The sequence below is a fragment of the Cetorhinus maximus genome, chromosome 19, assembly GCF_964194155.1.
Source record: "Cetorhinus maximus chromosome 19, sCetMax3.hap1.1, whole genome shotgun sequence".
Classification (NCBI taxonomy): domain Eukaryota; kingdom Metazoa; phylum Chordata; class Chondrichthyes; order Lamniformes; family Cetorhinidae; genus Cetorhinus; species Cetorhinus maximus.
The window spans coordinates 78,446,162-78,472,029 of record NC_135897.1 but is presented as its reverse complement, the minus strand read 5'-3'; the positions used below and the strand labels follow the sequence as shown (position 1 = coordinate 78,472,029).

At 39.7% G+C, this 25,868-nt stretch overlaps 1 protein-coding gene across 2 annotated transcripts in view; it reads right to left on the bottom strand.

Moving 5' to 3' along the window:
- Nucleotides 1-5,109: 5,109 nt before the first annotated feature.
- Nucleotides 5,110-25,868, bottom strand: part of dipk2ab (divergent protein kinase domain 2Ab) — a 243,085-nt gene continuing 222,326 nt past the window's right edge. For both annotated transcript variants that reach the window (XM_078564227.1, XM_078564228.1), the window contains one exon: nt 5,110-8,780. In XM_078564227.1, coding sequence (XP_078420353.1) covers nt 8,449-8,780 — 332 coding nt within the window. In that variant the 3' untranslated portion in view covers nt 5,110-8,448. The remainder of the gene's footprint in view (nt 8,781-25,868) is intronic.

Below are 25,868 nucleotides of genomic sequence, written 5' to 3'. Positions count from 1 at the left end.
GTGTGCAGCATGTGGAGTGACATGGTGATAAAGTTACCTAGCACAACAATCCTCCAACTACATTAACCTGCCACATCCAACCGCAGCCAAATAGGATGGAGAAGGGAGTGGGATCCTGGTATGAGTTCTGAGGTTTTCATTACTGGTAAGGAAAATCTCATCATTAATAATTAATGCATCCCCCATCCTGAGAGACAGAAGGAACTGTGAAGAAAAGACTATTAAAAATTAAACTTGTGTCCAATTTACATTACACAGCGAGGAGTACCTAGTTGTGCAGTTGTTGGCTTCTCTTATCAGGCCTTGTGCAGGAAAATTGAGCTCCTGTCCTCAGTATTGAGCACTCCAGGGTCTGGTATTTGATATCATGTTTTCATATGGAATAATGTCCTGTTTCAACAGTATATGCCTCAGCCTAATAAGAGCATCCACAACTATATCAAAATGACACAATTTTCCACATTGCTACAGTTTCCATTCTGTGATGTCCCTGAATGAGGCTGACAATGTTAAGAGTAGTTCTGTGCTGGGCATTCCATATTCAACAGAAACAAAACATATTACGCAAACTTCCTTCAGCAGGCATATAGGCTTTCACCCTAGCTGAGTTTGAACCCATGTCTTGGGGTGAAAGGCAAAATGTTTACTCACTGCATTTTGTGGTTTTTTAAAAAAAAAATAATTCCAATAGGCATGCAAGTTGAATTGGGTGATGTTATGAGATTACACAGGTGTCAACTTAACTCCGATTTTAAAGTCATACAAAATCAGAAGCATCTCTCGTGAAAAGTCAGATATGCTGTATCGTGCAAAGGCATCGTTCATTACCAGGGCAATGCCACTAGATGGCAGATTTCAAATGAAAAACTAATAATCTATCCTTGAAATTTGCCAAATTTGACTTTGCACAAGTGCCAATTTTCAGCCACCGTTTCATTTAATTAAAATGGATTGCTGCATTTAGAAATCATTCTTTTCTTTAAGATGCATATGAGCTGCAGGTGTTTTCTTCGTTAATTGTCTCACCCACAACTAAGAAACTGTACACGCAGGGCATCAATCCCCGCTTTGCCTCTGAAAGTAACCTTACTGTACACATTAACTGGTGTGACTGCCAGAGGGCAATGCATATATATGCAAGCAGTGGACAATAATGTTAACCCACAGAAATTTAAAAATTAACGGACAGCTGTTAGGAAAATAAATATGTTTGTCATTATAAAACGCAAGAATTTAGACTCGAGTGTTGCTGAAAAAAGACACACGTCGAAGCTTTTCACGCTGCTACTATGCAGTAGCAACACGAGTAGTATTCACCACTAACCGGATGCTGCCGTCAAGCCAAAAAGCTGTTCTGCTTATCACACAAACGATTAATGTGGTATATGAATTTCAGTGCCAGTGCGATGCTAGGTATGTAGGCCTTACGTCCCAAAGACTGGCGGATCATATCAAACAGCATGCCCCAGCCACTGTTCACAATGGGCAAGGTACAGACCGTACCCAACCAGCCCATGCTGGCAAAACTCAAAACACAGTGTCCAACATTAGATCTGATTCTGCGATTGGACAACATTTGCTAAATAACCCTCAGTGTGCTAAGAATTACACTGATAACCATTTTAAGGTTGTCAGTCAGGCTTGCAGTGTGGCGCATTTGCATGTACTGGAAGCTACATATACACATTGCCCTGTTCTTCGCAAACAGAAAGGGCATGTATGTACACACATTGCGCCTGTTTCAGCTAAACAAAATAAGTGACAGCCATTTGCTGACTCATTCCTCAGGGCAATACATTGACCAATCAGGGTTAAGCTGCCTTGTTTAAATTTCAAACAATGCTTGGCAATTAACTGTCAGTCACCATCACTGGTGCATTCTTCATAGCAACATTTCTACAGAGTCTACTTGCCAACCAATCAGCACTCTCTTCACTTACAGGTTAATTCGTTGTTTTCTCCTTATATTCGTACCTGATAAGTGTAAGATGAAAAGATTTGACATGTCTCTTTTTTCAGCAATACTCAAATTCTGTACTACCAAACGACTATTTAATTTAGACTCTGTCTTGTTTTCATTTGCTAAATAATCAATTCTTAGGCTAGTCTAATCTGGATTTGAACCCAAATGGTCAGAAATTAACACAAATGTAGAAAATTAGCAAAATGCTTAAGAATAGTTTTTACATCTAAAAATTTGAAATTTGATTTTAAAATTTATTTGCCTCAACAACAGCAGATTGCTATTACCAGAAAAAGGAAAATTCAAAATAGAATAAGAACTGGTTAAACACAAGAAAATATATACATACATATAAAAATGTATAAGGGTGGATTGTAATTATAGATTTTAAGGAGCCCAAAATATAAATTTGAATCCTATTTATTGGCCATTGGCTCTTCTGCTAATTATTCTGCTTTTTCTCCCCCTTTAAAAAATCCCACAGTCCTAGTGTACCACATTGCAGTAATGGTTTATTTTTAATTGAAAGATTCCCTGTCTGATTATACCTCTGCTAAAGGTTAACTATGAAGTCTAAATGAAAATGCTCTTTAGATAAAGAATCCATCAAACACATTGATCTGGCCAACCTACCACAATGGCTGGCAGCTTGTGTGGGGAGAGAAACAATCTTTAATGGTTCAGGACAATGACCTTTCATCGGAGTTCCGATGAAGTCATCAACCTGAAATATTAACTCTTTCTTGCTCAAGTCAAGAGATACTGTCTGACCTGCTGACTGTTTCCAGCATTTTCCTTTTATTACAGATTTCCAGCATCTCCAGTTTTGCCTTTTCTTATACGTTGAGCATCTGTGTGGTTCAGGTACTCCCACAATGCTGTTACAATGTTGACCCAGTGATGATGAAGGTACAGCAATATATTTCCAAGTCAGGATAATGTGAGACTTGGAGGGGAATTTGTAGGTGTACTGTTCCCATGCACCTGTCATCACATTGCCTATCTTTCACTGTCACCATCATTTTTCTCCACCTTTCATTTTGTCTCCTCTTTCAATGGCCAATAAATAATATTGATTGTGAAACTTTGGTATTTATCTTTTGAGATAAATACCACCAGCATTTACATTTTTTAAAAATTCATTCACAGGATGTGTGCTTTGCTGGCTGGGGGTGTTCCCATCTATCTGCTGCCTTTGTCCTTCTAGATGGTAGAGGTCGTGGATTTGGAAGGTGCTGTTTAAGGAGCCTTGGTGAATTCCTGCAGTGCATCTTGTAGATGGTACACACTGCTGCTATCATCTGGTGGAGTGGATGTGGTGCCAGTCAAGCAAGCTGCTTTGTCCTGGACAGTGTCAAGCTTCTTGAGTGCTGTTGGAGCTGCACTCATCCAGGCAAGTGGAGAATATTCCATCACACTCCTGACTTGTGCCTTGTAAATGTTAGACAGGCTTTGGGGAGTCAGGAGGTGAGTTACTCGTTGCATGATTCCTAGCCTCTGACCTGTTCTTGTGGCCACAGTATTTATATGGCTAGTCCAGTTCAGTTTCTGGTCAATGGTAACCCCCAGGATGTTGATAGTGGGGGATTCAGTGATGGTAATGCCATTGAACATCAAGGGGCGATGGTTGGATTCTCTCTTATTGGAGATGGTCAATGCCTGACACTTCTGCGGTGCGAATGTTGCTTCCCACTTGTCAGCCCAAGCCTGGATATTGTCCAGGTATGGCTGCATTTGGGCATAGACTGCTTCAATATCTGAGGAGTCGTGAATGGTGCTGAACAATGTGCAGTCATCAGCGAACGTTCCCACTTCTGACCTTATGATGGAAGGAAGGTCATTGATGAAGCAGCTGAAGATGGTTGGGCTGAGAGCACTACCCTGAGGAACTCCTGCAGTGATGTCCTGGAGCTGAGATGACTGACCTCTAACAACCACCTTCCTTTGTGCTGGTACGACTCCAACCAGCGGAGAGTTTTCCCCCTGATTCCCACTGACTCCAGTTTTGCTAGGGCTCATTGATGCCACACTCGGTCAAATGCTGCCTTGATGTCAAGGACAGTCACTCTCACCTCACCTCGGGAGTTCAGCTCTTTTGTCCATGTTTGAACCAAGGCTGTAATGAGGTCAGGTGCTGAGTGGCCCTGGCGGAACCCAAACTGAGCGTCAGTGAGCAGGTTATTGCTAAGCAAGTGCCGCTTGATAGCACTGTTGATGACCCCATCCACTACTTTAATGATGATCGAGAGTAGACTGATGGGGTGGTAATTGGCCAGGTTGGATTTGTCCTGTTTTTTGTGTACAGGACATACCTGGGCAATTTTTCACATAGCCCAGTAGATGCCAGTGTTGCAGCTTTACTAGAACAGCTTGGCTAGGGGTGCGGCAAGTTCTGGAGCACAAGTCTTCAGTACAATTGCCGGAATATTGTCAGGGCCCATAGCCTTTGCAGTATCCAGCGCCTTCAGCCGCTTCTTGATATCACATGGAGTGAATCAAATTGGCTGAAGACTGGCATCTGTGATGCTGGGGACCTCCAGAGGAGGCCAAGATGGATCATCCACTTGGTGCTTCTGGCTGAAGATTGTAGCGAATGCTTCAGCCTTATCTTTTGCATTGCTGTGCTGGGTTCCTCCATAATTGAGGACGGGGATATTTGTGGAGCCTCCTCCTCCAGCGAGTTTAATTGTGACAGGACTGCAGAGCTTAGGTCTGATCTGTTGGTTGTCAGATCGCTTAGCTCTGTCCATCGCTTGCTGCTTATGCTGTTTGGCACGCAAATGGTCCTGTGTTATAGCTTCACCAGGTTGATACCTCATTTTTAGGTATGCTTGGAAACAAAGTAAAAAAGATAAAGTTGAAGAGGGGAGGGGGAACACTCACTCGATAATAAGCTGTATTGAAAGGAAAAAAAAATCATCTAAGACTAGGGATAAATTAGGAAGTCACACAGAAAAAATACAGACTAGGGAGGTACCTCATGTGAGCCAAATGCAGCACAGATTAGAGAAAACCAAGACAGGCTTGGGCATGGAGGGTAGTACGAGCATTAGAGAGTGGGCCCAAGGAGTACTGTGGCAAAAGGGAGTACTGTAAACATCAGCTCCCATGAATCAAGCATCAAAAAGGTGACAAGTACTTTAACAGATGTTCAAGAAGTATTGTTTTTATATAAGATTTCAGAACCTCATGACTTACATAACATAATTGGAAGGTTACAATAGGCTCCAAAAATATAAGCAATGTGATAAAAACTATGTGAACTGTCAATACGGAGTTGCATTTCTTTAATGAATACTCTGCTTCTGGTTTTAAACAATTAAAAATTGAATAAAAGTAATAAAAAGCATTACATTTCAGGCTATAAGTATAAGCAATTGGACCCAGTAATCTATCAGTTTGAATTCCTGGTCCGTGCTGCCTTAGCTGATCTGAGCCAGTGTGGAAATAGGTGTGCTATAATTGGCTTTAGGAAAGTGGGAAGTTATCCAGCTCCAGATAGATGACCAGGAAATCCTTTTGAAAGGATGCAGGCTGAGGAAATAACCAACCTTAGATATGATATTCTACATGGTCAAATAGCCTATTGACCCTCATGTTTAGACTCTCAAATGATAAATAACCTGGTTTGGATAGTCAAAGGTGTCCATGGAACCATAATTCTGAGAGAGAACGCTGTGTGAGGGAATAAATTTCAAAAATACGGCTGGTAGATTGAAACACTAGTGTGGAGATAGTACTACATTTCACTATTATTCACTCAAGCAAATTTGAATTTAATTAATAGTAAATTAATAGCAACTCTGCAAAAAGTAATTGGACAGGTTTTTACAAATTCTGTTACTGTAATTTGCTGTGTTAATTATGAGCTCTGGCTTTGCTCCTGCACTACATTTCAATCCATGAAGAAACAGGATGTCCTTCAAATATAATAGCTGCACAGTGGAGCAATTCAACAAAATTGTATGCTGAGTTTGACAGCCTATGTTCTGGCTCTACCTGAGATTGTTGGTTTCTAATCGTTCATCAGCTTGAGGTGAAAGCACAACTGAACTGGGAAGGAGAAGAATGCAGATGGAATCAAATGGTGAACTCCACATATCTGTGACTGAAAACAAGAATATTAACAAAGATCAAGTAGGCTCAGCACTGGCAGTACAGATTATTGATGGGGCAAATTGGGGTAGGAGTCAGCAAGGCTGCATTTATTTAGCATCGCTACAAAGTTGAGGTTTAAATCTAGACTCAGCCTGGCTTGAAGAGATTCAAGTTTGACGTTTTATGGAATTCCAGTGCAATGTAGAAAAGGATTTAAAACGTGGTAATGTTTCTTTGACTTGTTGGATGTTTCTTAAAGCTACGACAGTTAATTTATATGTTTAGAAACTGAACACTACCACCTGCATTTTCTAAACCTATAAATTTTAACTGCTAATAAAGAAGCGTTGTGCAAGAGCAGAAGAATAGTTGCGCTAGTCATGCAGTGTAAATAAAGCACTGCCTGAGGGAACACATAATACAACTGCCAGTCTCTGTATGAAATAGAAGGTAACTTATTCAAAAATATGGATTTCTGCTTTCCAAGGGCAGCACCCACAAGAACATTTTAATAAGTAAAGTTTTATTATATGAATCCACTTTAAGTTATAAAGACAACTTTTGAATGAAAGGCACAGTGAGTCAAACAATTATGATAGAACATTGAAACTAAATGAGAACATACAAAAAAAAGTGAAGACAACATTTTCCAGCATTTACAAACCTCCAAAAATCCCAATCTGGAGTCAACCATATCATCACTAATAAGTTGTAAGTACACAATAAAAGCTACATTTGCACCGTTAAACAAACTATCATCTGATTACTTCAGTGTCTGAGGATTTTTTTTTTAGAAAAAAAGAAAAATAAACACTATTGCTTTCTATTGTATTTTGTGGTGATATTGCAGCATTCAATTCCCTGCAATGAAGCCAACTCAAGCTAGTTTTAGAATCAAAAGCATCAGCGTGATTTAAAATGGCATTTAAAGTCACAAAATTACTTTATGGGGAACAGCTTAACATTTATCCAGATTGAACCACAAGCATGAAAGTAGCTGGCAATGGTGTCACTGCTGCACTCCAGCTAATCAGCAAGAAAAGCAGATTTTCCACCCCATTTCCACGCAAACTATGAGGCTTTTTGTTTAATGTGCCAAACACACACAACTGTTTTTTTTAAACTGGAAACAAATTAATATAGTTTAGTTAAACAAATGGAAAACGCTCACCCTAAACTAAATTCAAATTACAATACTGTACCAACATGTAATATGCAGCAGAACGCAATTGCCATCTGTCAGCCCAGTATATCAATAAAAAAACCAGTCAAGCACATATAGCAAATGTAAACTTGTGACCAAAAACCTTATCCCAGTTTTAGTTAATGCATTTTTAATATATAAATAGCCATTGAAAGACTTGCTCATTGTACTTTCACTGGTGTTTCAATTAATAAATAGGTTTCTTCTCTTCTACCAAGGGAAGGGTAATTTTGGGACAATTCTTATTCTTTGGTATATGCTCAAATACTGGACGCTTTTCTGTCTGCCTCCTTCACCCCTCTTGGAAAGAAAGTTCTCCTAATTTTATTTATAGAATAGTCAACATGATTCTCTTTGAAGTACCCTCTAAAGGTCCTCAAATGATTATCCGGGTCTTTTAGTTTAATGTTGCTGCTTTGAAACAAATTAACCTCAGGTCACTATTTCATGCTCACTGATGTCTTGTACAATAATTACAAATAATGAGGTTTTTCCTCTTCCTATCCTTTGCAAACATGAAATTATTGCTTAATGGTGATGAGGGAATGGTTTAAGGTTTTGGACAGTATACTCCAATGCCATATTTTCTCAGTGCTTCAGTTCACAGATAAATTAGAAATATGTTCACATATTTGAAAAGGAGTATGGGCAAACGTGTATCAAAATTTTGCACATTCATTTTGATGGCAGTATATGTAAGTTTTTTAATACAAACTTTTTTTAATACTTTCCTTATTCAAAATATAGACAAGATCAAGACAACATCAGTAGGTTAAAGCCTTTAAACAGACTTTCAAGTTAAGCAAGGTTTCCTCAGTAAAGGCATCAGCCTCACAAATTGTGACAGTAATGCTGTGTTCTGTCAATTGCCCTTTGACACATGTGCAATCATTCAACCTGTCAGGGTCTATTATCTCCAGTGACCTGCTGGTCTTCATCTGAACTACTCTGCAGGCAATCAGAGAACAAGTCAATAATAGCTCAATGCTCTAATCAGATAATCAGTCCCCCACACTGGTTTGCAGATGTCCATTGTTGTTCCAAGCATGAATTATAATGCTATGCAGTGGCATTTCTGCATTGTATTCTTCAAAATACGTTTTACATTCTACACAGGAACAGCTCTCGTGTTCAATTCAAATCTCAAATCTATAGTGCGAAAAACAACAGATCCCATATTGAGCTACCTTACATTATTGTTCAGCTTTGCAAGGTAGTCTCGCAATTCTTTTGCTGCCTGGAATCGACCATATTCTTTCTTTGGGTTGGCACATTCTTCAAGCAAGGCCTCCAGTCTGCCAACTCTGACTATTTCTATTGGAGGATTATGCAGGAGCCCTCCTGTTGTACCACGCCAGGTGGCATATCTAGAGAGCAGGTTCTGACAAATAGCATAATAGTTATGGTCAACTGTAACACGAGAACACAAAACGTCCTTTGAAAATGACAGGCAGGCTTCTTTTCCACAATCGTCAAACTTGCTCTCGTACCATATGTCCCAGTTTTGAGGCTTATCTGCAGGGAACAAAATTGAATAAACTTAATTACTACTTTATGAAAACTTTGTTTATTCTAATTTTATCATTAGCATTATAACTTCAGTCAAAGCTATACAGCTAACACTAACAACCAAAAATTAGAACCTAAACGGCGTTTCTTTAGCATAAAAGAAGAGAACGAGTATGCATAACACTTAAAGTGGTAACTCTATCTGCAATACTGTGGGAGATCTGCTAGCAGTTATTGGAACCTGCTAACAGTTAAAAGTGCACCTATATTTAGTTTGGCATAGTGATATCTTAACTTTCCAATGTCATTTTAGATTATATCAAATTGCTAACATGTACAGATAAGGCCCACATTTAAATACATACATCTCAACTGTGCATTAATTTTAAAATGGGGTGCAGCTAAAAATGTTGACAGCCTGATTCCTGTGAGTTTTCCCACCATGAAGCCTTGCTTCCTGATCCAAAGCCACATTTCAGAACATAGTAAATTCAAGCATTGAATATCCTTATAATAGCTGCTTATCCTGTTGGATCATGAATCCAGCGTCAGTGAAAAATCAATTAAGAACACTTGACTGCCTTTTAGCTAGTTTATGCAAAAGTAAGTCCCAACCCCCATATAAATGACTGTGGATATAAAGCAGACTATGGTAATGGTGTGTGGACAATCAAGGTTTTAAGTGTCAAACATTGTCAGATTAAGTGAGATCATAAATCACAAGTTATGATGCACAAGGTATCTCAGTTATGGGAAACTGAATCAACAAAATCATTAATTCAATCTCTGGTGCCCTTGTTTAATTAATAAAGAAAAAGAAAAGGAAAAACAAAAATGTACATTAATGATCATTAATGAGTGCTAGTAACATATTTTGGAAATGTCATTTAGCCTATACACACTTAAATGAAATTAGATTCAGTCCTGATTCAGTGTTATCACTAAGAATATAGTATTGGGAGTGTCTGAAATGTAATGACTTGGTTGAAGGAATCTTTATTGTAGCCAAATTTACTGATGGTACAAAGATAGGTAGGAAAGTAAGGTGTGAGGAGGATGCAAAGAATCTGCAAAGGGATATCGACAGGTTAAGTGAGAGGCCAAAAATTTGGCAGATGCAGTATAATGTGGGAAAATGTGAGGTTGTCCACTTTGGCAGGGAGAGTTGAAAACCAGAATATTATTTAAAAGGAAGGATTGCAGAATGCTGCAGTGCAGAGGGATCTGGAGGTACTGGTACATGAATCATTCACGCCACTCACGGGCCAGGCGATGACCATCTGCAACAAGAGAGAATTGAACCATCGCTGCTTGACATTCAATGGCATTACCATCGCTAAATCCCCCACTATCAACATCCCGGGGGGGTCACCATTGACCAGAAACTGAACTGGAATAGCCATATAAATACTGTGACTACAAGAACAGGTCATAGGCTAGGAATCTTGCAGTGAGTAACTCACCTCCAGACTCCCCATAGCCTGTCCATAGCCTACAAGGCACAAGTCAGGAGTGTGATGGAATACTCTCCCCTTGCCTGGATGAATGTAGCTCCAACAACACTCAAGAGGCTTGACACCATCCAGGACAAAGCAGTACACTTGATTGGCACCCCATCCACAAACATTCACTCCCTCCATCACTGACGTACAGTGACAGCAGTGTGTACCATCTACAATATGCACTGCAGAAACTCACCAGGGCTCCTTAGATAGCACCTTCCAAACCCATTCAATAAGGTTGATCTGATTGTGACCTTAACTCCACTTTCCTCCCTGCCCCCAAAACTCTTGACTCCCTTGTAGATTAAAAATTTAACTCAGCCTTAGACATATTAATGATCCAGCCTCACTGTGCCTGCAGCAGCCCCTCTTGCTATCTTTACTGGCACAAGCCAGCAGGAGCAGGACAAGTACCACCTGGTGGAAGAACAAATGATAAGGAAGATGTGATCTCCGACTATGAAGCTATCCTGGAGTTTCAATTTCAGCACTATCATATTCAGGTCAGGTATTTAAAATTACAGCTTTCAATGGCAGTCAGTGGCATCCTCAGCAAAGTATAGATATCAAGCCATTAAGTAAATGCCATGGCATTTGCAGAATGCAGTGAATATTGTCTAACTGAATCCTCTGCAATAGGTCCAACCAGATGTTGCAACCCTAAGTAGATGCAAAGGTGTAATGATCTTACTGGTGTATAAAATAATTGGTTTGAAACTCAGCCCTGAGTTGAAGATGTACTGAGCTAAGTACTGAAATGAAAACTAAATACTGCAGATGCTGTAAATCTGAAATAAAAACAAAGTGCTGGAAATACTCAGCAGGACTAGCAGCATCTGTGGAATGTGAAACAGAGTAACGTTTTAAGTCAAATATAACTCCTTTTCAGAACTCTGAAGAGTCATATCTGACTTGAAATGTTAACTCTGTTTCTCTCTCCACAGATGCTGCCAGACTGGCTGAGGTTTTCAAACACTTTCTGTTTTTATCCAAGGTAGGTACTGCCTGGTTCAGTGCAAGTGGCATCCAGGTAAGTTGATGGAGTTGGTGACAAGCATGCAAAAAAATTTTGATGAGGCTCAAAAGCAATGGCTTGATTTTCCTGATGTTCAGTATCAAACAGATGTGGTCATGGGTCAAGCAATGTGGTAAATATCTAGAGCCTGGGTATCATCAGTATCAATATGGATATTGACTGCATGCCTAAAATTATATTGCTGAGGGGTTGCATGCATTTGACGGAGGGAAGTAAGCCAAGGATGGATTCTTGAGGAACTCCAAATAGGACCATGTGGGGGATGAGGATAAGTCATTGCTGGAGGTACAATGACTGCATCAAGATAGATGTGATGGAAAGCATGCAAAAGATAGTCCAACTGAGATTGATCATAGAGGAGAGATGGAAGGGAACAAGGTGGGACAACATCCCATGGTCACAGTCAAAGAGGATGACATTGGTTTCTTTGACCAGGGTGGTCTCAGGACTATGGGAAGGGTGGAAGCTATACGAAGGAACTTGAATAGAGTTGTGAGAGAGATGAATATAGAGTTGGGAGGTGATTAGAGAAGTTAGAGATGAAGCTGTAGTTGAAGAGGACCAACAGGTCGAGGGTGGGCTTTTTGAGGCAACAGACGACGTGTCTGCTTTTCAAAAGCAGGACAGTGTCAGACAAAAAACAGACCTTTTTATTCATTCATGGGATGTGGGCGTCACTGGCGAGGCCAGCATTTATTGCCCATTCCTACTTGCTCTCGAGAAGGTGGTAGTGAGCTGCCTTCTTCAACCACTACAGTCCATATGGTGTAGGTACACCCACAGTGCTGTTAGGGACAGAGTTCCAGGATTTTGGACCAGTGACAGAAGGAATGGTAATATATTTCCAAGTCACGACGGTGAGTGGCTTAAAGGGGAACTTCCAGGTGGTGGTATTCCGATGTATCTGCTGCCCTTGTCCTTCTAGAAGATAGTGGTTGCAGGTTTGGAAGATGTGTGAAAGGGGCCTTGATGAATTCCTGCAGCGCATCTTGTAGATGGTACACACTGCTGTCACTGTGCATTGGTGGTGGAGGGAGTGAATTTTTAAGGTGGTGGATAGGGTGCCATTCAAGCAGACTGCTTTATCCTGGTTGGTGTTGAGCTTCTTGAGTGTTGTTGGAGCTGCATTTATCCAAGTGAGTGGAGAGTATTCCATCACACTCCTGACTTGTGCCTTGTAGATGGTTGACAGGGTTTGAAAAGTCAGAAGGTGAGTTACTCATCGCAGAATTCCCAGCCTCTGACCAGCTCTTGTAGTCACAGTTTTTATATGGCTGGTCCAGTTCAGTTTCTGGTCTGTGGTAACCCCCAGGATATTGATAGTGGGGGATTCAGCGATGGAAATGTCATTGAATGTCAAAGGACAATGGTTAGATTCTCCCTTGTTAGAGATGGTCATTGCCTGGCACTAGTGTGGCACAAATGTTACTTGCCACTTATCAGCCCAAGAACCCAGGTCCCCAGATCATTACCCTGGGTTTCTGGATTGCTAGTCCAGTAGCAATACCACTATGCCATTGCCTCCCATAGCAATTAGCAATATGGAGAAGTACTGGTGTCAGGAAAGGTAGCCGCATGCGGAATTAGATAGAAAGGGCATTCAAGGGGGCAGGAACTGAGAGCAGATGACAAAGAGAAACTGCAGTGTGGCAGAGTGATTGTGCAGCTGGTGCTACAGTATAAATTACCGTTAGATAACCGTATACCATTAACAACACATGCCAGCTAATGCATAGGACATAACCAGTGTTGCAACAAATGTATTGTGTGACACAATTTTTAATCTACAATGAAAATAAGTGATTTAAACTCCTCTGTGTTGGTAATAAAGGTTAATAAGGAGTTTAAGATAGATTTACAATGCCAAGAGCTACAGAAGGTAAAATGGATAAATAATTATTTGTGTCACAGAATCCTTAAGAAATGAGAATGACAGAAATGTAGATGGGCAATTCTTAACTTCCACTAGCCAAAGTGCTGATATTGCATAAAGAGTACAGGTACAGATCAGGATGTTGCTGGGATGTGCTATTCTCCAGGCCGAATGCCATTAAGGGACCCGATAATTTAGAATTCAATTTTGAAAATAATAAGTAATAATAAATTTACCTTAACAAAATCTGCATTCTGATTCTATTGTACTGTTGAATTCAAGAAAACATGACTAAAATTTTATGTATATTCATGATCACAGGAGAATGGACACAAACCCCAGTTTATTTTAGTGATCAGTGAGACTGACAAAAGAACTTAGCAAATTAGACCAGTTGGTTATTTAGTTTGACAGATGCATTGTTAAAGGCATTGAGATGATTAAAGAGACTGATCCTTCAGTCTGGAACATTGAAAGAAATCTCTAGCTTTCAGTACACCGCATGGAGCCTTTAAAGGGAGATTTCCTACAGGCATATTACTTGCGATAGCAATATGACTCTCAAATCCTTGGACTCATTGATTACCTTGGAATTGGTAAAAAGGGTCATGTTCCTCAGCAGGGAGAGGAAGATGATTTATCCTAGACACAAAAACAGAAGAGGCTGGAAAAACTCAGCAGGTCTGACAGCATCTGTGGAGAGAGAAAGAGAGTTGACATTTCAAGTCCATATGACCTTTCTGTAGCTCTGGAGAAGGGTCATACGGACTCAAAACGTCAACTCTGTTTCTCGCTCCACAGATGCTGCTAGACCTGCTGGGGTTTTCCAGCATTTTCTGTTTTTGTTTCAGATTTCCAGCATCCACAGTATTTTGCTTTTATCCCAGGCACATACTTGTTACTGCACTCTACAATCCATTTCCTGGCTGGAATTAAGCTTGCATTACAGGAAAGAATGTTCTCGCCCTCTTTAAATGATAGGAACATAGGACTTAGAAGGAGTAGGGGGCCATTTGCACATGCTCCGCTGTTCAATAAAATCATGGCGGATCTGATTGTGGTCTCAACTCCACTTTCCTGTCTGCCTTCCCTTAACTCCCATGTCTGTCAAAAATCCATCCAGCTCATTTGGTAAACTAGCCCCTGGGGAATCCATGATACAAGGTGCCAGTAAGACTGCAGGGTTTGTATTTAACGCTCTGTGGATGGGCTCAGGCAATTGTATTATAGCAGAGATTTATCTGTCTTTTCAAATTTGCCTGATCTAGGCAAAAAGCTTATTTTAATATTTCTCTACGAATGAGAATGTACTTTAATCCCTTAAGACGTTTATCTTTACAGAAGTGAGTTAAAAAACGCAAATTTCATACTTTTAAATTTTGTACAGTAGAAAAGCTGGAAATGGATTTTTGAATAAAACATACAACTTAGAGAAAAACTCACTTTGATTGCTAAAAAAAGTTGTGCTGATAAAAGTGAGATATTTTAGTGCTTGGGAATAAACTTCACCCATTTCAGACACCTGGGTCAGCATCAAACCCTCAGATATAGCACAGTCAAATAGAGTAAAGTTCTCTTTACTCTGCCCCAAAACATGCCACATTCCCAACCCCAGCAGGATACCCCTACTTCCACCAATCTTAATTTTTTTTCTTCATTTACCGCACCAGCTATCCTTTAGCCTCTCTGATGGAAAGAGCTAATTACTGGCAAATTGGGGGCAGTTTTATGCTGTAATCCCTTGCACATTAGTGATTGGATTGACAATTTCCAAATATATTTCACAAATGACCAGTCATTTTATTTTTAGATTTTTCAGCTCCTCATCATAAGACCTTCTCATAGGCGAGACCCAACTTCCAATGACTTGAACAGAATCTTCACAAGCCCTTAATGTCTTTATGGTTTATCCTGGCAATCCTTTGGACGGCACAGCATTTATTCCTCAATAAAGCTACCAAGATAAAGCACCTTGAGGGGCCACATTGCTTTGCCTTTGCCCACTCCTTTGCTTCCTTTATCTCTGCCACACATGATGGTTTTTCATACAAACGGCAGCTGACTTTGGTTAGGAACCTGACTGTAATTTGTTTTAAAGCAAATAATGTGGTTCATGATTGAATTAAAGGCACCACCACAAACCTGAAACAAAACAAAACTGCCTCATTTTGTAACAGGACCTTCACACCCAGTGTACAATGGAATTTTTTTCCTCATCAGTCTTAAAAATAAAAACTTCTGGCTATAAGTAAGTCAGCTCCTGCTAAGTAACAGAATAAATACTCTGTGTTTAACGGCATAAACATTGTCTTTAAAAAATAAAGTCAGTGAGGCCACTGCTGGTTAATTTAGAAATCAATTTGGAATCTTCTAGCAATGCATTGTGGATAACATTTAGAAGTATTTTAATATAGAAGGAAGACAATCAGCTAGTTCTGGAAGAATTACCTTGGTTACAGTGGAAGAGAGTCTAAAAATAAAACCAGCAGGTTTTAAATGGTACCTTTATCTTTTTTAGAATATTAATTTGCTTGTTTCATACATTTGTGGCATTTAATTTAATTCCTCTCATGTGTATAATTTATCTCATTGTGGGATGCAGCTCCTATTTATATTGTACTTTACCTCCACATTGTTTCATCTGATGGTGATCCAGCCAAATAATGTACTGATTCTTGCAACAATCTTGAAATGTATACCTCATTTTACTTCCAGTCATAAACTACATATAACTTATCACCCTGTTGATACCCAACAGCAAGCTAAGTCCCACAATTTTCCAAACTGAGCTAGCAGAGAGGATTAATTAATGACCTCAGAGTAAAGACACCCCTAGGTAGCAGCGATCGTTATATGGTTGAATTTTACATCCAGTTTGAAAGAGAGAAGAGTGGGTCTAACTTAAACTTAAATAAAGGCAACTATATGGAGAGGAAAGCTCAGCTAGCTGAAGTGAACTGGGAAACTAGGCTGGAGGGTAGGTCAATAGAGTAGCAGCGGCAGACATTTAAAGGGATATTTCAGAGTATTCAGAATAAGTACATTCCTATTATAAAGAAAAATTCTAAGGCAAGGACCCACCATCCGTGGTTAACTAAAGAAATTAAGGAAAGCATCAAACTTAAGGGAAAAGCATACAACTCCGCAAAGATGAGTGGCAGGACAGATGATTGGTTAGAATATAAAGAACAACAGAGAATGACTAAAAGGTTAACCAGGAGAAATAAGTTTGAGTATGAGGAGAAGCTAGCTAGAAATGTAAAAATGGATAGCAAGGCAAGAATTTTGACATCAGTGTGCGAGGCCGGGCTTGGCACGCCTATGTGTAAAATGACGCGCGGTGACTTCAGGCATGCATCCCGACGTCACCGCGTGTCATTCAGATCTTTCGTTTGGCGGGCACGTGGAGGCGGCTGCGCGCCCACCAAACCTTTAAAGGCCCATTAAGGCCATTAGGAAACTAATTTAGATAATTAACAGGGCTACCCGCCCAACCTTAAGGTTGGCGGGCAGGTGAAGAGACAAGCGGCCTTCACGTTTTTCAGGAAACGTCATCCCTGAAAGTTTTATTGAGTAAATATTTTTTTCACAATTCATAAACATGTCCCAGTTCATGTGACATTGTCACATGAGGGGACGTCTAAATAATTTTTTATCTTCCTTTATTTAAAAATTTCAATAACTTAATCTCCCTGAGACAGCTCCGTGCTTCAGGAAGATTTCTGCACTCTTTCACGTGTATGCACGAAAGAGCGAAAGCCCTGACTCTCCCTTCTCCCCCTGCCTGCACAGGTAGCGCTGAGCACTACCGGCAGTGCGTCACGTTGGGCGGGCCTTAATTGGCCCACCCACGTAAAGCCGATCGTGGGCAGCGATTGGCTCCACACCCACCCACGCCTGCTCCCAACTGGCTTGCCCGACAGGCAGAGAATTCTGCCTCAATAGTTTTTATAGGTATTTAAAAAGGATAAGAGTAAGTAAAGTGAGTGTTGGTCCTCTAGAGAGTGACAGTGGGGAGTTAATAGTAGATAATAAGGAAATGACAGATGAAATGAACAAATATTTTGCTTCTGTGTTCACTATCGAGGATACAAAAACATTCCAGTAATTGCTGCAAATCAGGAAGTGTAAAGGAGAGGGGAACTTGGTGAAATTGAAATCAGTAGGGAAATGGTACTGAGCAAATTGTTGGAGCTGTGGGCTGGCAAATCTCCAGGTCCCGACAGACTACATCCTAGGGTCTTAAAAGAGGTGGCTAATGAGGGAGTCGATGCACTAGTGTTAATTTTCCAAAATTCACTAGATTCTGGAAAGGTTCCATCAGACTGGAAAGTAGCGAGTATAACCCCTCTATTCAAGAAAAGAGGGAGGCAGAAAACAGGAAACTATAGGCTAGTTAGCTTGACGTCTGTTGTGGGGAAGTTGTTAGAATCGATCATTAATGAGGTTATAGCTGGGCACTTAGAGGAGCTCAAGGCAATTGGGAAGAGTCAGCATGGTTTTGTGAAAAGAAAATCATGTTTAACCAATTTATTAGAGTTTTTTGAAGGAGTAACATGCACAGTGGATAAAGGGGAGCCTGTAGACATACTGTACTTGGATTTCCAGAAGGCATTTGATAAGGTGACACATCAAAGGTTATTAAGGAAAATAAAAGCGCATGGTATATGGGGTAACATATTAGCATGGATAGAAGATTGGCTGGCTGGCAAAAAGCAGAGAGTTTGCATAAATGGGTCTTTTTTGGGTTGGCAGGATGTGACGATTGAAGTCCCACAGAGGTCTGTGCTGGGGCCTCAACTTTTTACAATTTACATCAATGGCTTAGATGAGGGGAGCAAAGACATGGTAGCTAAATTTGCAGATGACACAAAGATAGGTAGGAAAGTATACTGTGAAGAGGACATAAGGAGGTTGGAGATGGATATAGATAGGTTGCGTGAGTGGGCAAAGATCTGGCAAATGGAGTTTAATGTGGGAAAATGTGAAGTTGTTCACTTTGGCAGGGAGAACAAAAAAGCAGAGTATTACTTAAATGGAGAACGGCTGCATAATTCTGAGGTGCAGAGGGACTAGGTGTTCTAGTACATGAGTCACAAAAAGTTAGTATGCAGGTCCAGCAAGTAAGTAAGACGGCTCTCTTTTATTACGAGAGGGATTGAACATAAAAGTAAGGATATTATGCTTCAGTTATACAGGGCATTGGTGAGACCACACCTCGAATACTATGTGCAGTTTTGGTCTCCTTATTTAAGGAGGACGTTTACTAGATTGATACCTAGAATGAGTGGATTGTCTTATGAAGAAAGGTTGGACAGACTGGGCTTGTTTCCACTGGAGTTTAGAAGAGTGAGGGGTGATTTGATTGAAGTATTCAAGATCCTGAAAGGCCTTGACAAGGTGGACATAGAGGATGTTTCCTCTTGTGGGTGAGTCCATAACTAGGAGGCACTGTTTTAAAATTAGGGGTCGCCCTTTTAGGACAGAGGTGAGGAGATTTTTTTTCCCTCAGAGGGTTGTGTGACTTTGGAACTTTCTGCCTCAAAGCAGTGGAGGCAGGGTCATTGAATATTTTTAAGGCAGAGGTAGATAGATAGGCAAGGGGATCAAAGATTATCGGGGGTAGATGGGAATGTGGAAATCGAAACACAAGATGATCAGCCATGATCTTAATGAATGGCGCAGCAGGCTTGAGGGGCTGAATGGTCTAGTCCTGTTCCTACTTCTTATGTTCAAACATATATGCATTTTTTCTCTAAAAATCTAGACATCAGGGTGCGTATCATACATGGTGGCAAATCAACATTTGACATTTATAGACAACTTTTGAAAGAAATGATCAACAACCTACTGGTAAGTCAAGATTTTTAAAATATTTATTTACATTTATTTACATGTAGAAGTCTTGAAATGCTGTGTCTCAGTCTCCATACTCAAATAGTTTATGCAATTCCTCTACCACCTCATTGTCTCCCTCATCATCACCATAAGTGGCATCACCACAGAAGTATCATCATCCCAGAGGATGTTGTAATCTGAAATATCCATGACATTTGTAAGACAACACTTCTTGAAGCCACACTGGAACAATCTTTGATCCATTAGGCAACAAACAAAAGGTCTGGTTTCATTTTGTTGCTTGACAGTGTAAACGCATGGGCTCCAAGGTAGATCCACTCATTCCACTTTTGGTACATATGCTGTTTAAATGGTCGATTGCAGCTGATGTAATAATTTTGCAACTGGCCTGTCATGCCCCCAGGAATAATAGCAAGATGTGTGAGAATATTGTCTAGGATATCCTTGATACATGATATTTGATGATACCCAAAAGTGTTGAGGTTTAGCACACGGTGTTCTGAAGTGGGGCCTTTGCACTGCACACAACGCAACCAGTCTTTGGTCAAACCTTCATCCATCCAACTTTTTTCATGTTCACAGATGATCACACCTTGTGGCCACGTGATATTCTTTGGGAGAGTTTCTCGTTTGAAGATTATATACGGCTGCTTCTATATTTAATCTCCATATGCCCAGAACCTGACAATGAAATGGCTCCTTTTGCTACCAATTGACCATAAGGTGATCAATTTTTCTCCTTTGATAGCCATGGTTTGACTGAAACATGAGGGCTGTCTGATCTGCGTTGGAAATATGCTACATTGTTATTGCTTTTAGAGCCTTAACTCTGATACTCTCATAGCTCGTCTTCAAAATCATTAGACATGCTTTGAGTGATTGAAGTGCATCAACATTTGGATATTGTTGTGAAGCCATGCTTTATATCAAAAGATGATTTTTGAATTTACTGGCTGGAAACTCCCAACTGATTTAAAAAAAACACTAAAACCACATTCCAATGACTTGGGATCATAGTCAAAGTTGGCTGCACATTTGCATTACTGTACTTCTACATTCCAAAACTATTAAAATGGAGACAGCCTGTCTGCAAAATCACACTGGGAACAACTGCCTTGAAAGAGATAAATGGTGCTCATCTCCTATCTGATTAGCAAAGCGTCCAGGCAATCTCCTGGGTACTCAACTGGGCGGAGACAAACCATTAGACAAAATCACTTGGACAATGGGACCCTGGCTGAAAGAGGGATTCTAGTCAAGGTAATTGGAATACATGAGTCACAACCATATTTGGGACACTGGACAGTGAGTAAGAGGTCATGTGGCAAGCTAGCCCTTTGTGTGTTTAAGCACTGGATTTCTCTGCAGAATTGGACAAGCAACTGAGACATTGAAGGAACAAGATCTCGAGTGGGTTCCTCCCTTCTCTCTATCGAACTTGCAAGCTGAACCTTGCCTGCTGATTTTAACTAACCAGGTGCTATAGGAGAGATTTTAAGAACTCAACCCAATGCTGTTGTCTCTAGAAGAATAGATAAATTGCCTGCCCACAGCTTTAAACTGCCTCCAAATGATTTAATCTATCTTCCCCACTCTGATCTGTGTGCGTGTACACTTCGAGGCAGAATGTGTACACGCGCGTGTGCACACTCATGCGTGCAAGTTGGAGTGTTTTAATTATTTATTTAGACCAGGTTGAGTGCAAGAAAACCTATCCTCTTTTTAAAAACTCAACTGTCTGATCGTATCTTTTATGGCCATAGTATGTAAATAATTAAATACTCACTGAATTAGCAAGTATATCTGTTTTTTTAAAAACCTGCTGCGATCAAATGAGGAGAGGGAAGAGGTGGGAGCCATTCGATCTCCTCCTCACCTGATCATAACAATATTTCATGCTTTTGCATTAAGAGGTAGCACCATTTTGGAGATGTTTCAAAAGATGCTTTTGAGGTTCAAACCTTTGTGATATAGAGTTTTCAAATTAATTTCTACAGTGCTGACTGAACATCCACTTGCTTGACGTTGGTGAACACAGTCCCGAAGTTGTTGCTCAAGCTGCGGGTGCTGAGCCTTTCTTCCATGTCCAGGGTCCTTGGCTTGCTTGCCTTGGAACTTCAGCTTGCCCAGAGTTTCACCAAACTCTTAACGTTTGCCTTGTTAACATTGAATTCCTGCACTGGTGCTCTGTTACATGGTTTTCAGAAACTTCTACCAGCATAAGTTTGAAAGCTGTTGTGTAACCTGCTCTTTCTCTGCCATGCTAATCCTGCCTTGTGTGTCACATACTATGTTTGATTGATCAATAAGTGGAAGTTGGTGCTCAACAAACTAGGGTGGGTACAAACTCTTTGGGTCTAAGTTTACATTCATATTTCAGTTTATTTTGCCTTATTACAATATTGATTGCAGGTAAACAAAAAGGAAACTTTAGTGCATTTCTTATGGATAGACACAGCTAGATCAAATGAAGCACATTCCACCAGGATTTTTTTTACAAATGGACGGAAAGAAACTCATAAGAGAAAATGAAAGACATTGGGAAGAACGATTTTGACTCAAATAAATTATGCAAAGCAAGCCATGGCATTTTACATTTTTGACTGTCTATTTGGGTGCAACAGCATTCTATGCTAACTTGGGCCACTTTAACAGTGTCAAGTTTGCTCACTACTTTCGTCAATAAAGGGCCACTTTGACTGCAGCAATGCAAAAGTCCAGGTGCCTGTTATACACTGTGATAAGGTAATTTGGACTTTTGTTCATTGAAGTTTAAGTGTGTATTATATTTGGGGGTGTTGTCAGGAAAATAAAATAATTTTCACAATATTATTGTGATTTATTGTAAAAGTAGGTTAATAGTGGGGTTTGGATTAGTTTGTGTGTGTGAATGTGTATGGGGGTTTTAATTGAATTACAGACAGCTGGTCTGGAGCTTTTGAGTTATCAAAGGAGAAGCTAGGTTTGAAATGCTAAATCGTAATCATGGCTGAAGTTTTAGGATGTGAGGTGCGAGGAACATTTGCATTTTTAGATAAACCAGAGTAGTTTGAATTTCAAAGAGATGATGGGATGTTACACCTAGCCCTAAGAAGTTAAGCCAAACAGCGTGTTTATTTTTCCCAAAGATTACTGATAATATGAGTACCATGAAAGATTTATATTATGGAAAAAGTAAAGTTTCAAAGACATATTGGGACAATGGAATTTACATTAAAGAGGGAGAAACCTGTATAAAGGAAATGAGGTAATGTGTAAGGGGAAAGCATTTAAGCTGCTGTCTACAGGAACCAAAGCTTAGAAAACGCACTGTGAATATCACTGTTCAGGATATTGTGTGCTTTGCCTGGGTCTGTTGAAATCTATTTTGTTTTACTGTTGCCTTAATGGAGGTGTAACTGGGAGCTAGATTAATTAGGAGATTTAGGAGTTATTGTAGTAGTGTTTTATAGACCTATGTGTGTACTTCAAATCTTTTCTTCAATTAAAAAATGTTTAATTTGGTTTTGTAAAAAACTTCTAAGACCCAGTGGTCTTATTACAACTGAATTCAAGGCACGCATCCAGAAATAAAAATACAAATTGCAAAACAGCTGTGGCATCTGATTCAAGTTTCCCTCTGGGGTTTGAGCAGCTCAGCATTTACCATCCGCTGTGCTGTAACAGTGTATTATATTTGGAAAATTACAATAATTAAGTAAACTGCTTGAAAAGTTGCAGCGAATATTAAGTTTAAAAAAAGAACCTAGACAGGATTCCATCTACATTTCAGCATAAAAGTATAAATAGACTAGACATATAGAAAAATACATTTTAGATTAGCAATTGAGAAAAATGTACAACAGATATTTGAATCATGAACTTTTACATTTGAACTAAAATAAAATATTGGATTTTCTTGTCTCCTCTGTCTTCTCTGATCAAAACCAGCACATATATTGTTGTCTCTGCTAGGATGCCACAATTATTTCAGAATATTAGAGTTGCTGTCAGATTTTGACATTGCATTCTGATTTATTATTGGTCTCCAAATACACTAGTCACATCTTTCCATTACATTCTGTGCTTCAGTGAAGTAATGTTTCCAAGATGTCCTTTACAGTCAGTAATTCTTTCAATAATTAACTGAGCCCATTGTTGAGAAAATAAATCCTATTTACACCATGACAGTATGTCCTCTTATCAGAAATGTTTCTTCCACGGACATATCTAGCACCTTACAATATCAAGGTCATCCTTCTCTGGACTTGGTTATCAGACAAATCCAGGAACTGCCTTCTTCAAAGACACAGGGTGCTTACTTGAGATTACAAGGTACTTAATGAAGATGACAAAGTTCTAAAAGGCCTTTCCATATAATGTCTATTACTTTCAGTTATGTATAATAATAATAAAACAAATCATGCGAAGTCTGTCAGGCTTCACACAATTAGCTCAAATTTCACATTCATAAAACTTTTTCAACAGATTGCAGCTAAGCAGGCAAGGCAAATACATAAAACCTCCCACAAAATTGAGACTTCACTAAAAAATCTCCCACATGCTAAACAGATGGATCACTGAAGGAAAATAATTGCTCCCCATGTTGTAAGTATAAAAAATACAGTAAATAAAGCTAATCATTTTCTCCTGGTTTACTTTGACTTGATGATCTCGATAACTTCCCTCAGCGGCAGCAGTTAGCTTCCAATTTACCTCAGTGTCCATATTTGCAGCAATTAAACTTTAAGGCCTTGATGGAACAGGCCAGTTAAACACGGGTTCATCTTAGCAGCGGAGTATGTTGGGTGTAACCCTCTCACTAACCATGAGTAAAATCACAGAAGATTCACAAGTACATTTGTATAACCATGTACAGAATACATTGTTTTGGAAAGGAAAAAGATAAACTATTTTTAAATCATTTTTTCTTCTTGGATCACCACTCTGATGTCTTCCTGCTGCAGGTTTTTCAAAAAAGCTGCTGGCTTCACTTTATGACCACAGCATTACTGTCCATAGAGTATTTACCAATATCCTGATTCACCTCATGCAGTTCTCCTTCCTCTTATGTATCCTTTAATCTAAAAAGTTTAATCTAAAAGATTTTTGCAAGTAGACTGCCACTTCTCATAATAAAAACCTAATGTTTTTCAAAGTTGCCTGGCCTCACATTTAACTCTGAGGACATGCAAGGTACAGAATTGCTGCCAGAAATGACATTGAAATAACACTACTCACATTCCAGAATAATGATTTGACTGCACAAAATTGTAATTCTTCATGCTGCTGTCACACATTCTTTTCAGTAAAGCACATTCATTTCAAATTTCCATTTATTCAACCATTTTTCAAAATATTTCCTTAACAGTCACTGCTCCAAATCGTGACATGTGTGAAAAGAAAATTCTAGTCACCTATTGGAGTCCTAGTTCTCTAAATGAGCTGCTATTCCTTATTATTTAAGGGATTGAACAAAGGACGCACACTTGTTCCCTTTAAATGTTCAAAATGTCACAACAGTAAACTGATCTCATAAATCTCACTCATTTGAAGTGAGGCATCATAATTCCAGTTTAAAAATGTTACCCATTTTGACATATCGCGCCACACAAAAAAAAAATCTTAGAACAAAACAAAATTCTGGAAATTTGAAACAGAAACAGAAAATGCCCGAAACACTCAGCATTTCCGGCAGCATTTGTGGAGAGAGAAACAAAGTTACCATCTCAGGACGATGACCTTTCACCACAATTGGAAAGTCAGACATGTAACAGATTTTAAACAAAAGGAAAGAACTAAAAGCGGGGGAAGGGGTAGAGCAAAAAGGGAAGATCTTGGTGGAAGACAGGAGAGAGATTAAAATGACAAAAGGATGGCGCAAGGTAAAAGAGGGTAGAGTAATGGGACAAGAAACAAAAGATGGGTCTGGAAGAGCTGTAATTGGGAATAGCTGGAAATTGTAAAACCCCCTCGGACTGTATGTTTGATATGTAATGAATATTGAAATTATTAACTGTAATTGCAACAAATAACATTCAGTATTGAAAGAAACTGATTTGTTCTGCATTTTGTAATGTTTACTTTGACCTGTTTGGAGAAGGAAAAGCAAAACTATTCAGAAAAGGCTGCCATGCTTGTCTCAGGCTGCACCAGCGTCCACATTCAACAGATCATTCTCCACTATTTCCTCCACCTCCAGCGTGATACCAGCACCAAGCACACCTTCTCCTCCTCTCTCAGCTTTCTGAAGGGACCATTCCCTCCACGACACACTGGTCCACTCTTCAATCATCTCAAATAAACCCTCCCCTTCCCATGGCATCTTCCTGTGCAAATGCAGAAGCAACACTTGCGCTTTTAACTCCTCCCTTCTCCACCCAGGATCCCAAACACCCCTTCTAAGTGAAACAGCGATTTACTTATACTTCTTTCAATTTAGTATATGTGATTGCTACTCACTTGCAGTCTCCCCTAAACTGGAGACCCTTAAATGCAGTTTGGGTGATTACTCAGCAGAGTACCTCTGTTCAGTCTGAAGGTCTGACCCTGTGTTTCTGGTTAAATGCCCTTTTGAGCTTCTACCCCATTCCCACTCTGACCTCAGCCTCCTATGCTGTTCCAATGAAGGTCAATATAAGCTTGAGGAACAGGATCTCATCTTTTGATTAGGCACTTTGCAGCCTTCCAAACGTCTCCAGACTCAATATTGAAATTGATGAAATCAGATCATAACATCTACCCCCATTTTTTCGGACTGCAGCTGCTGGTAATTATTCTGCTGTTCCAATTTACACCTCCTATAGATCCACCTTTTGTTTCTTACTTGCCCCAATACCATCCCT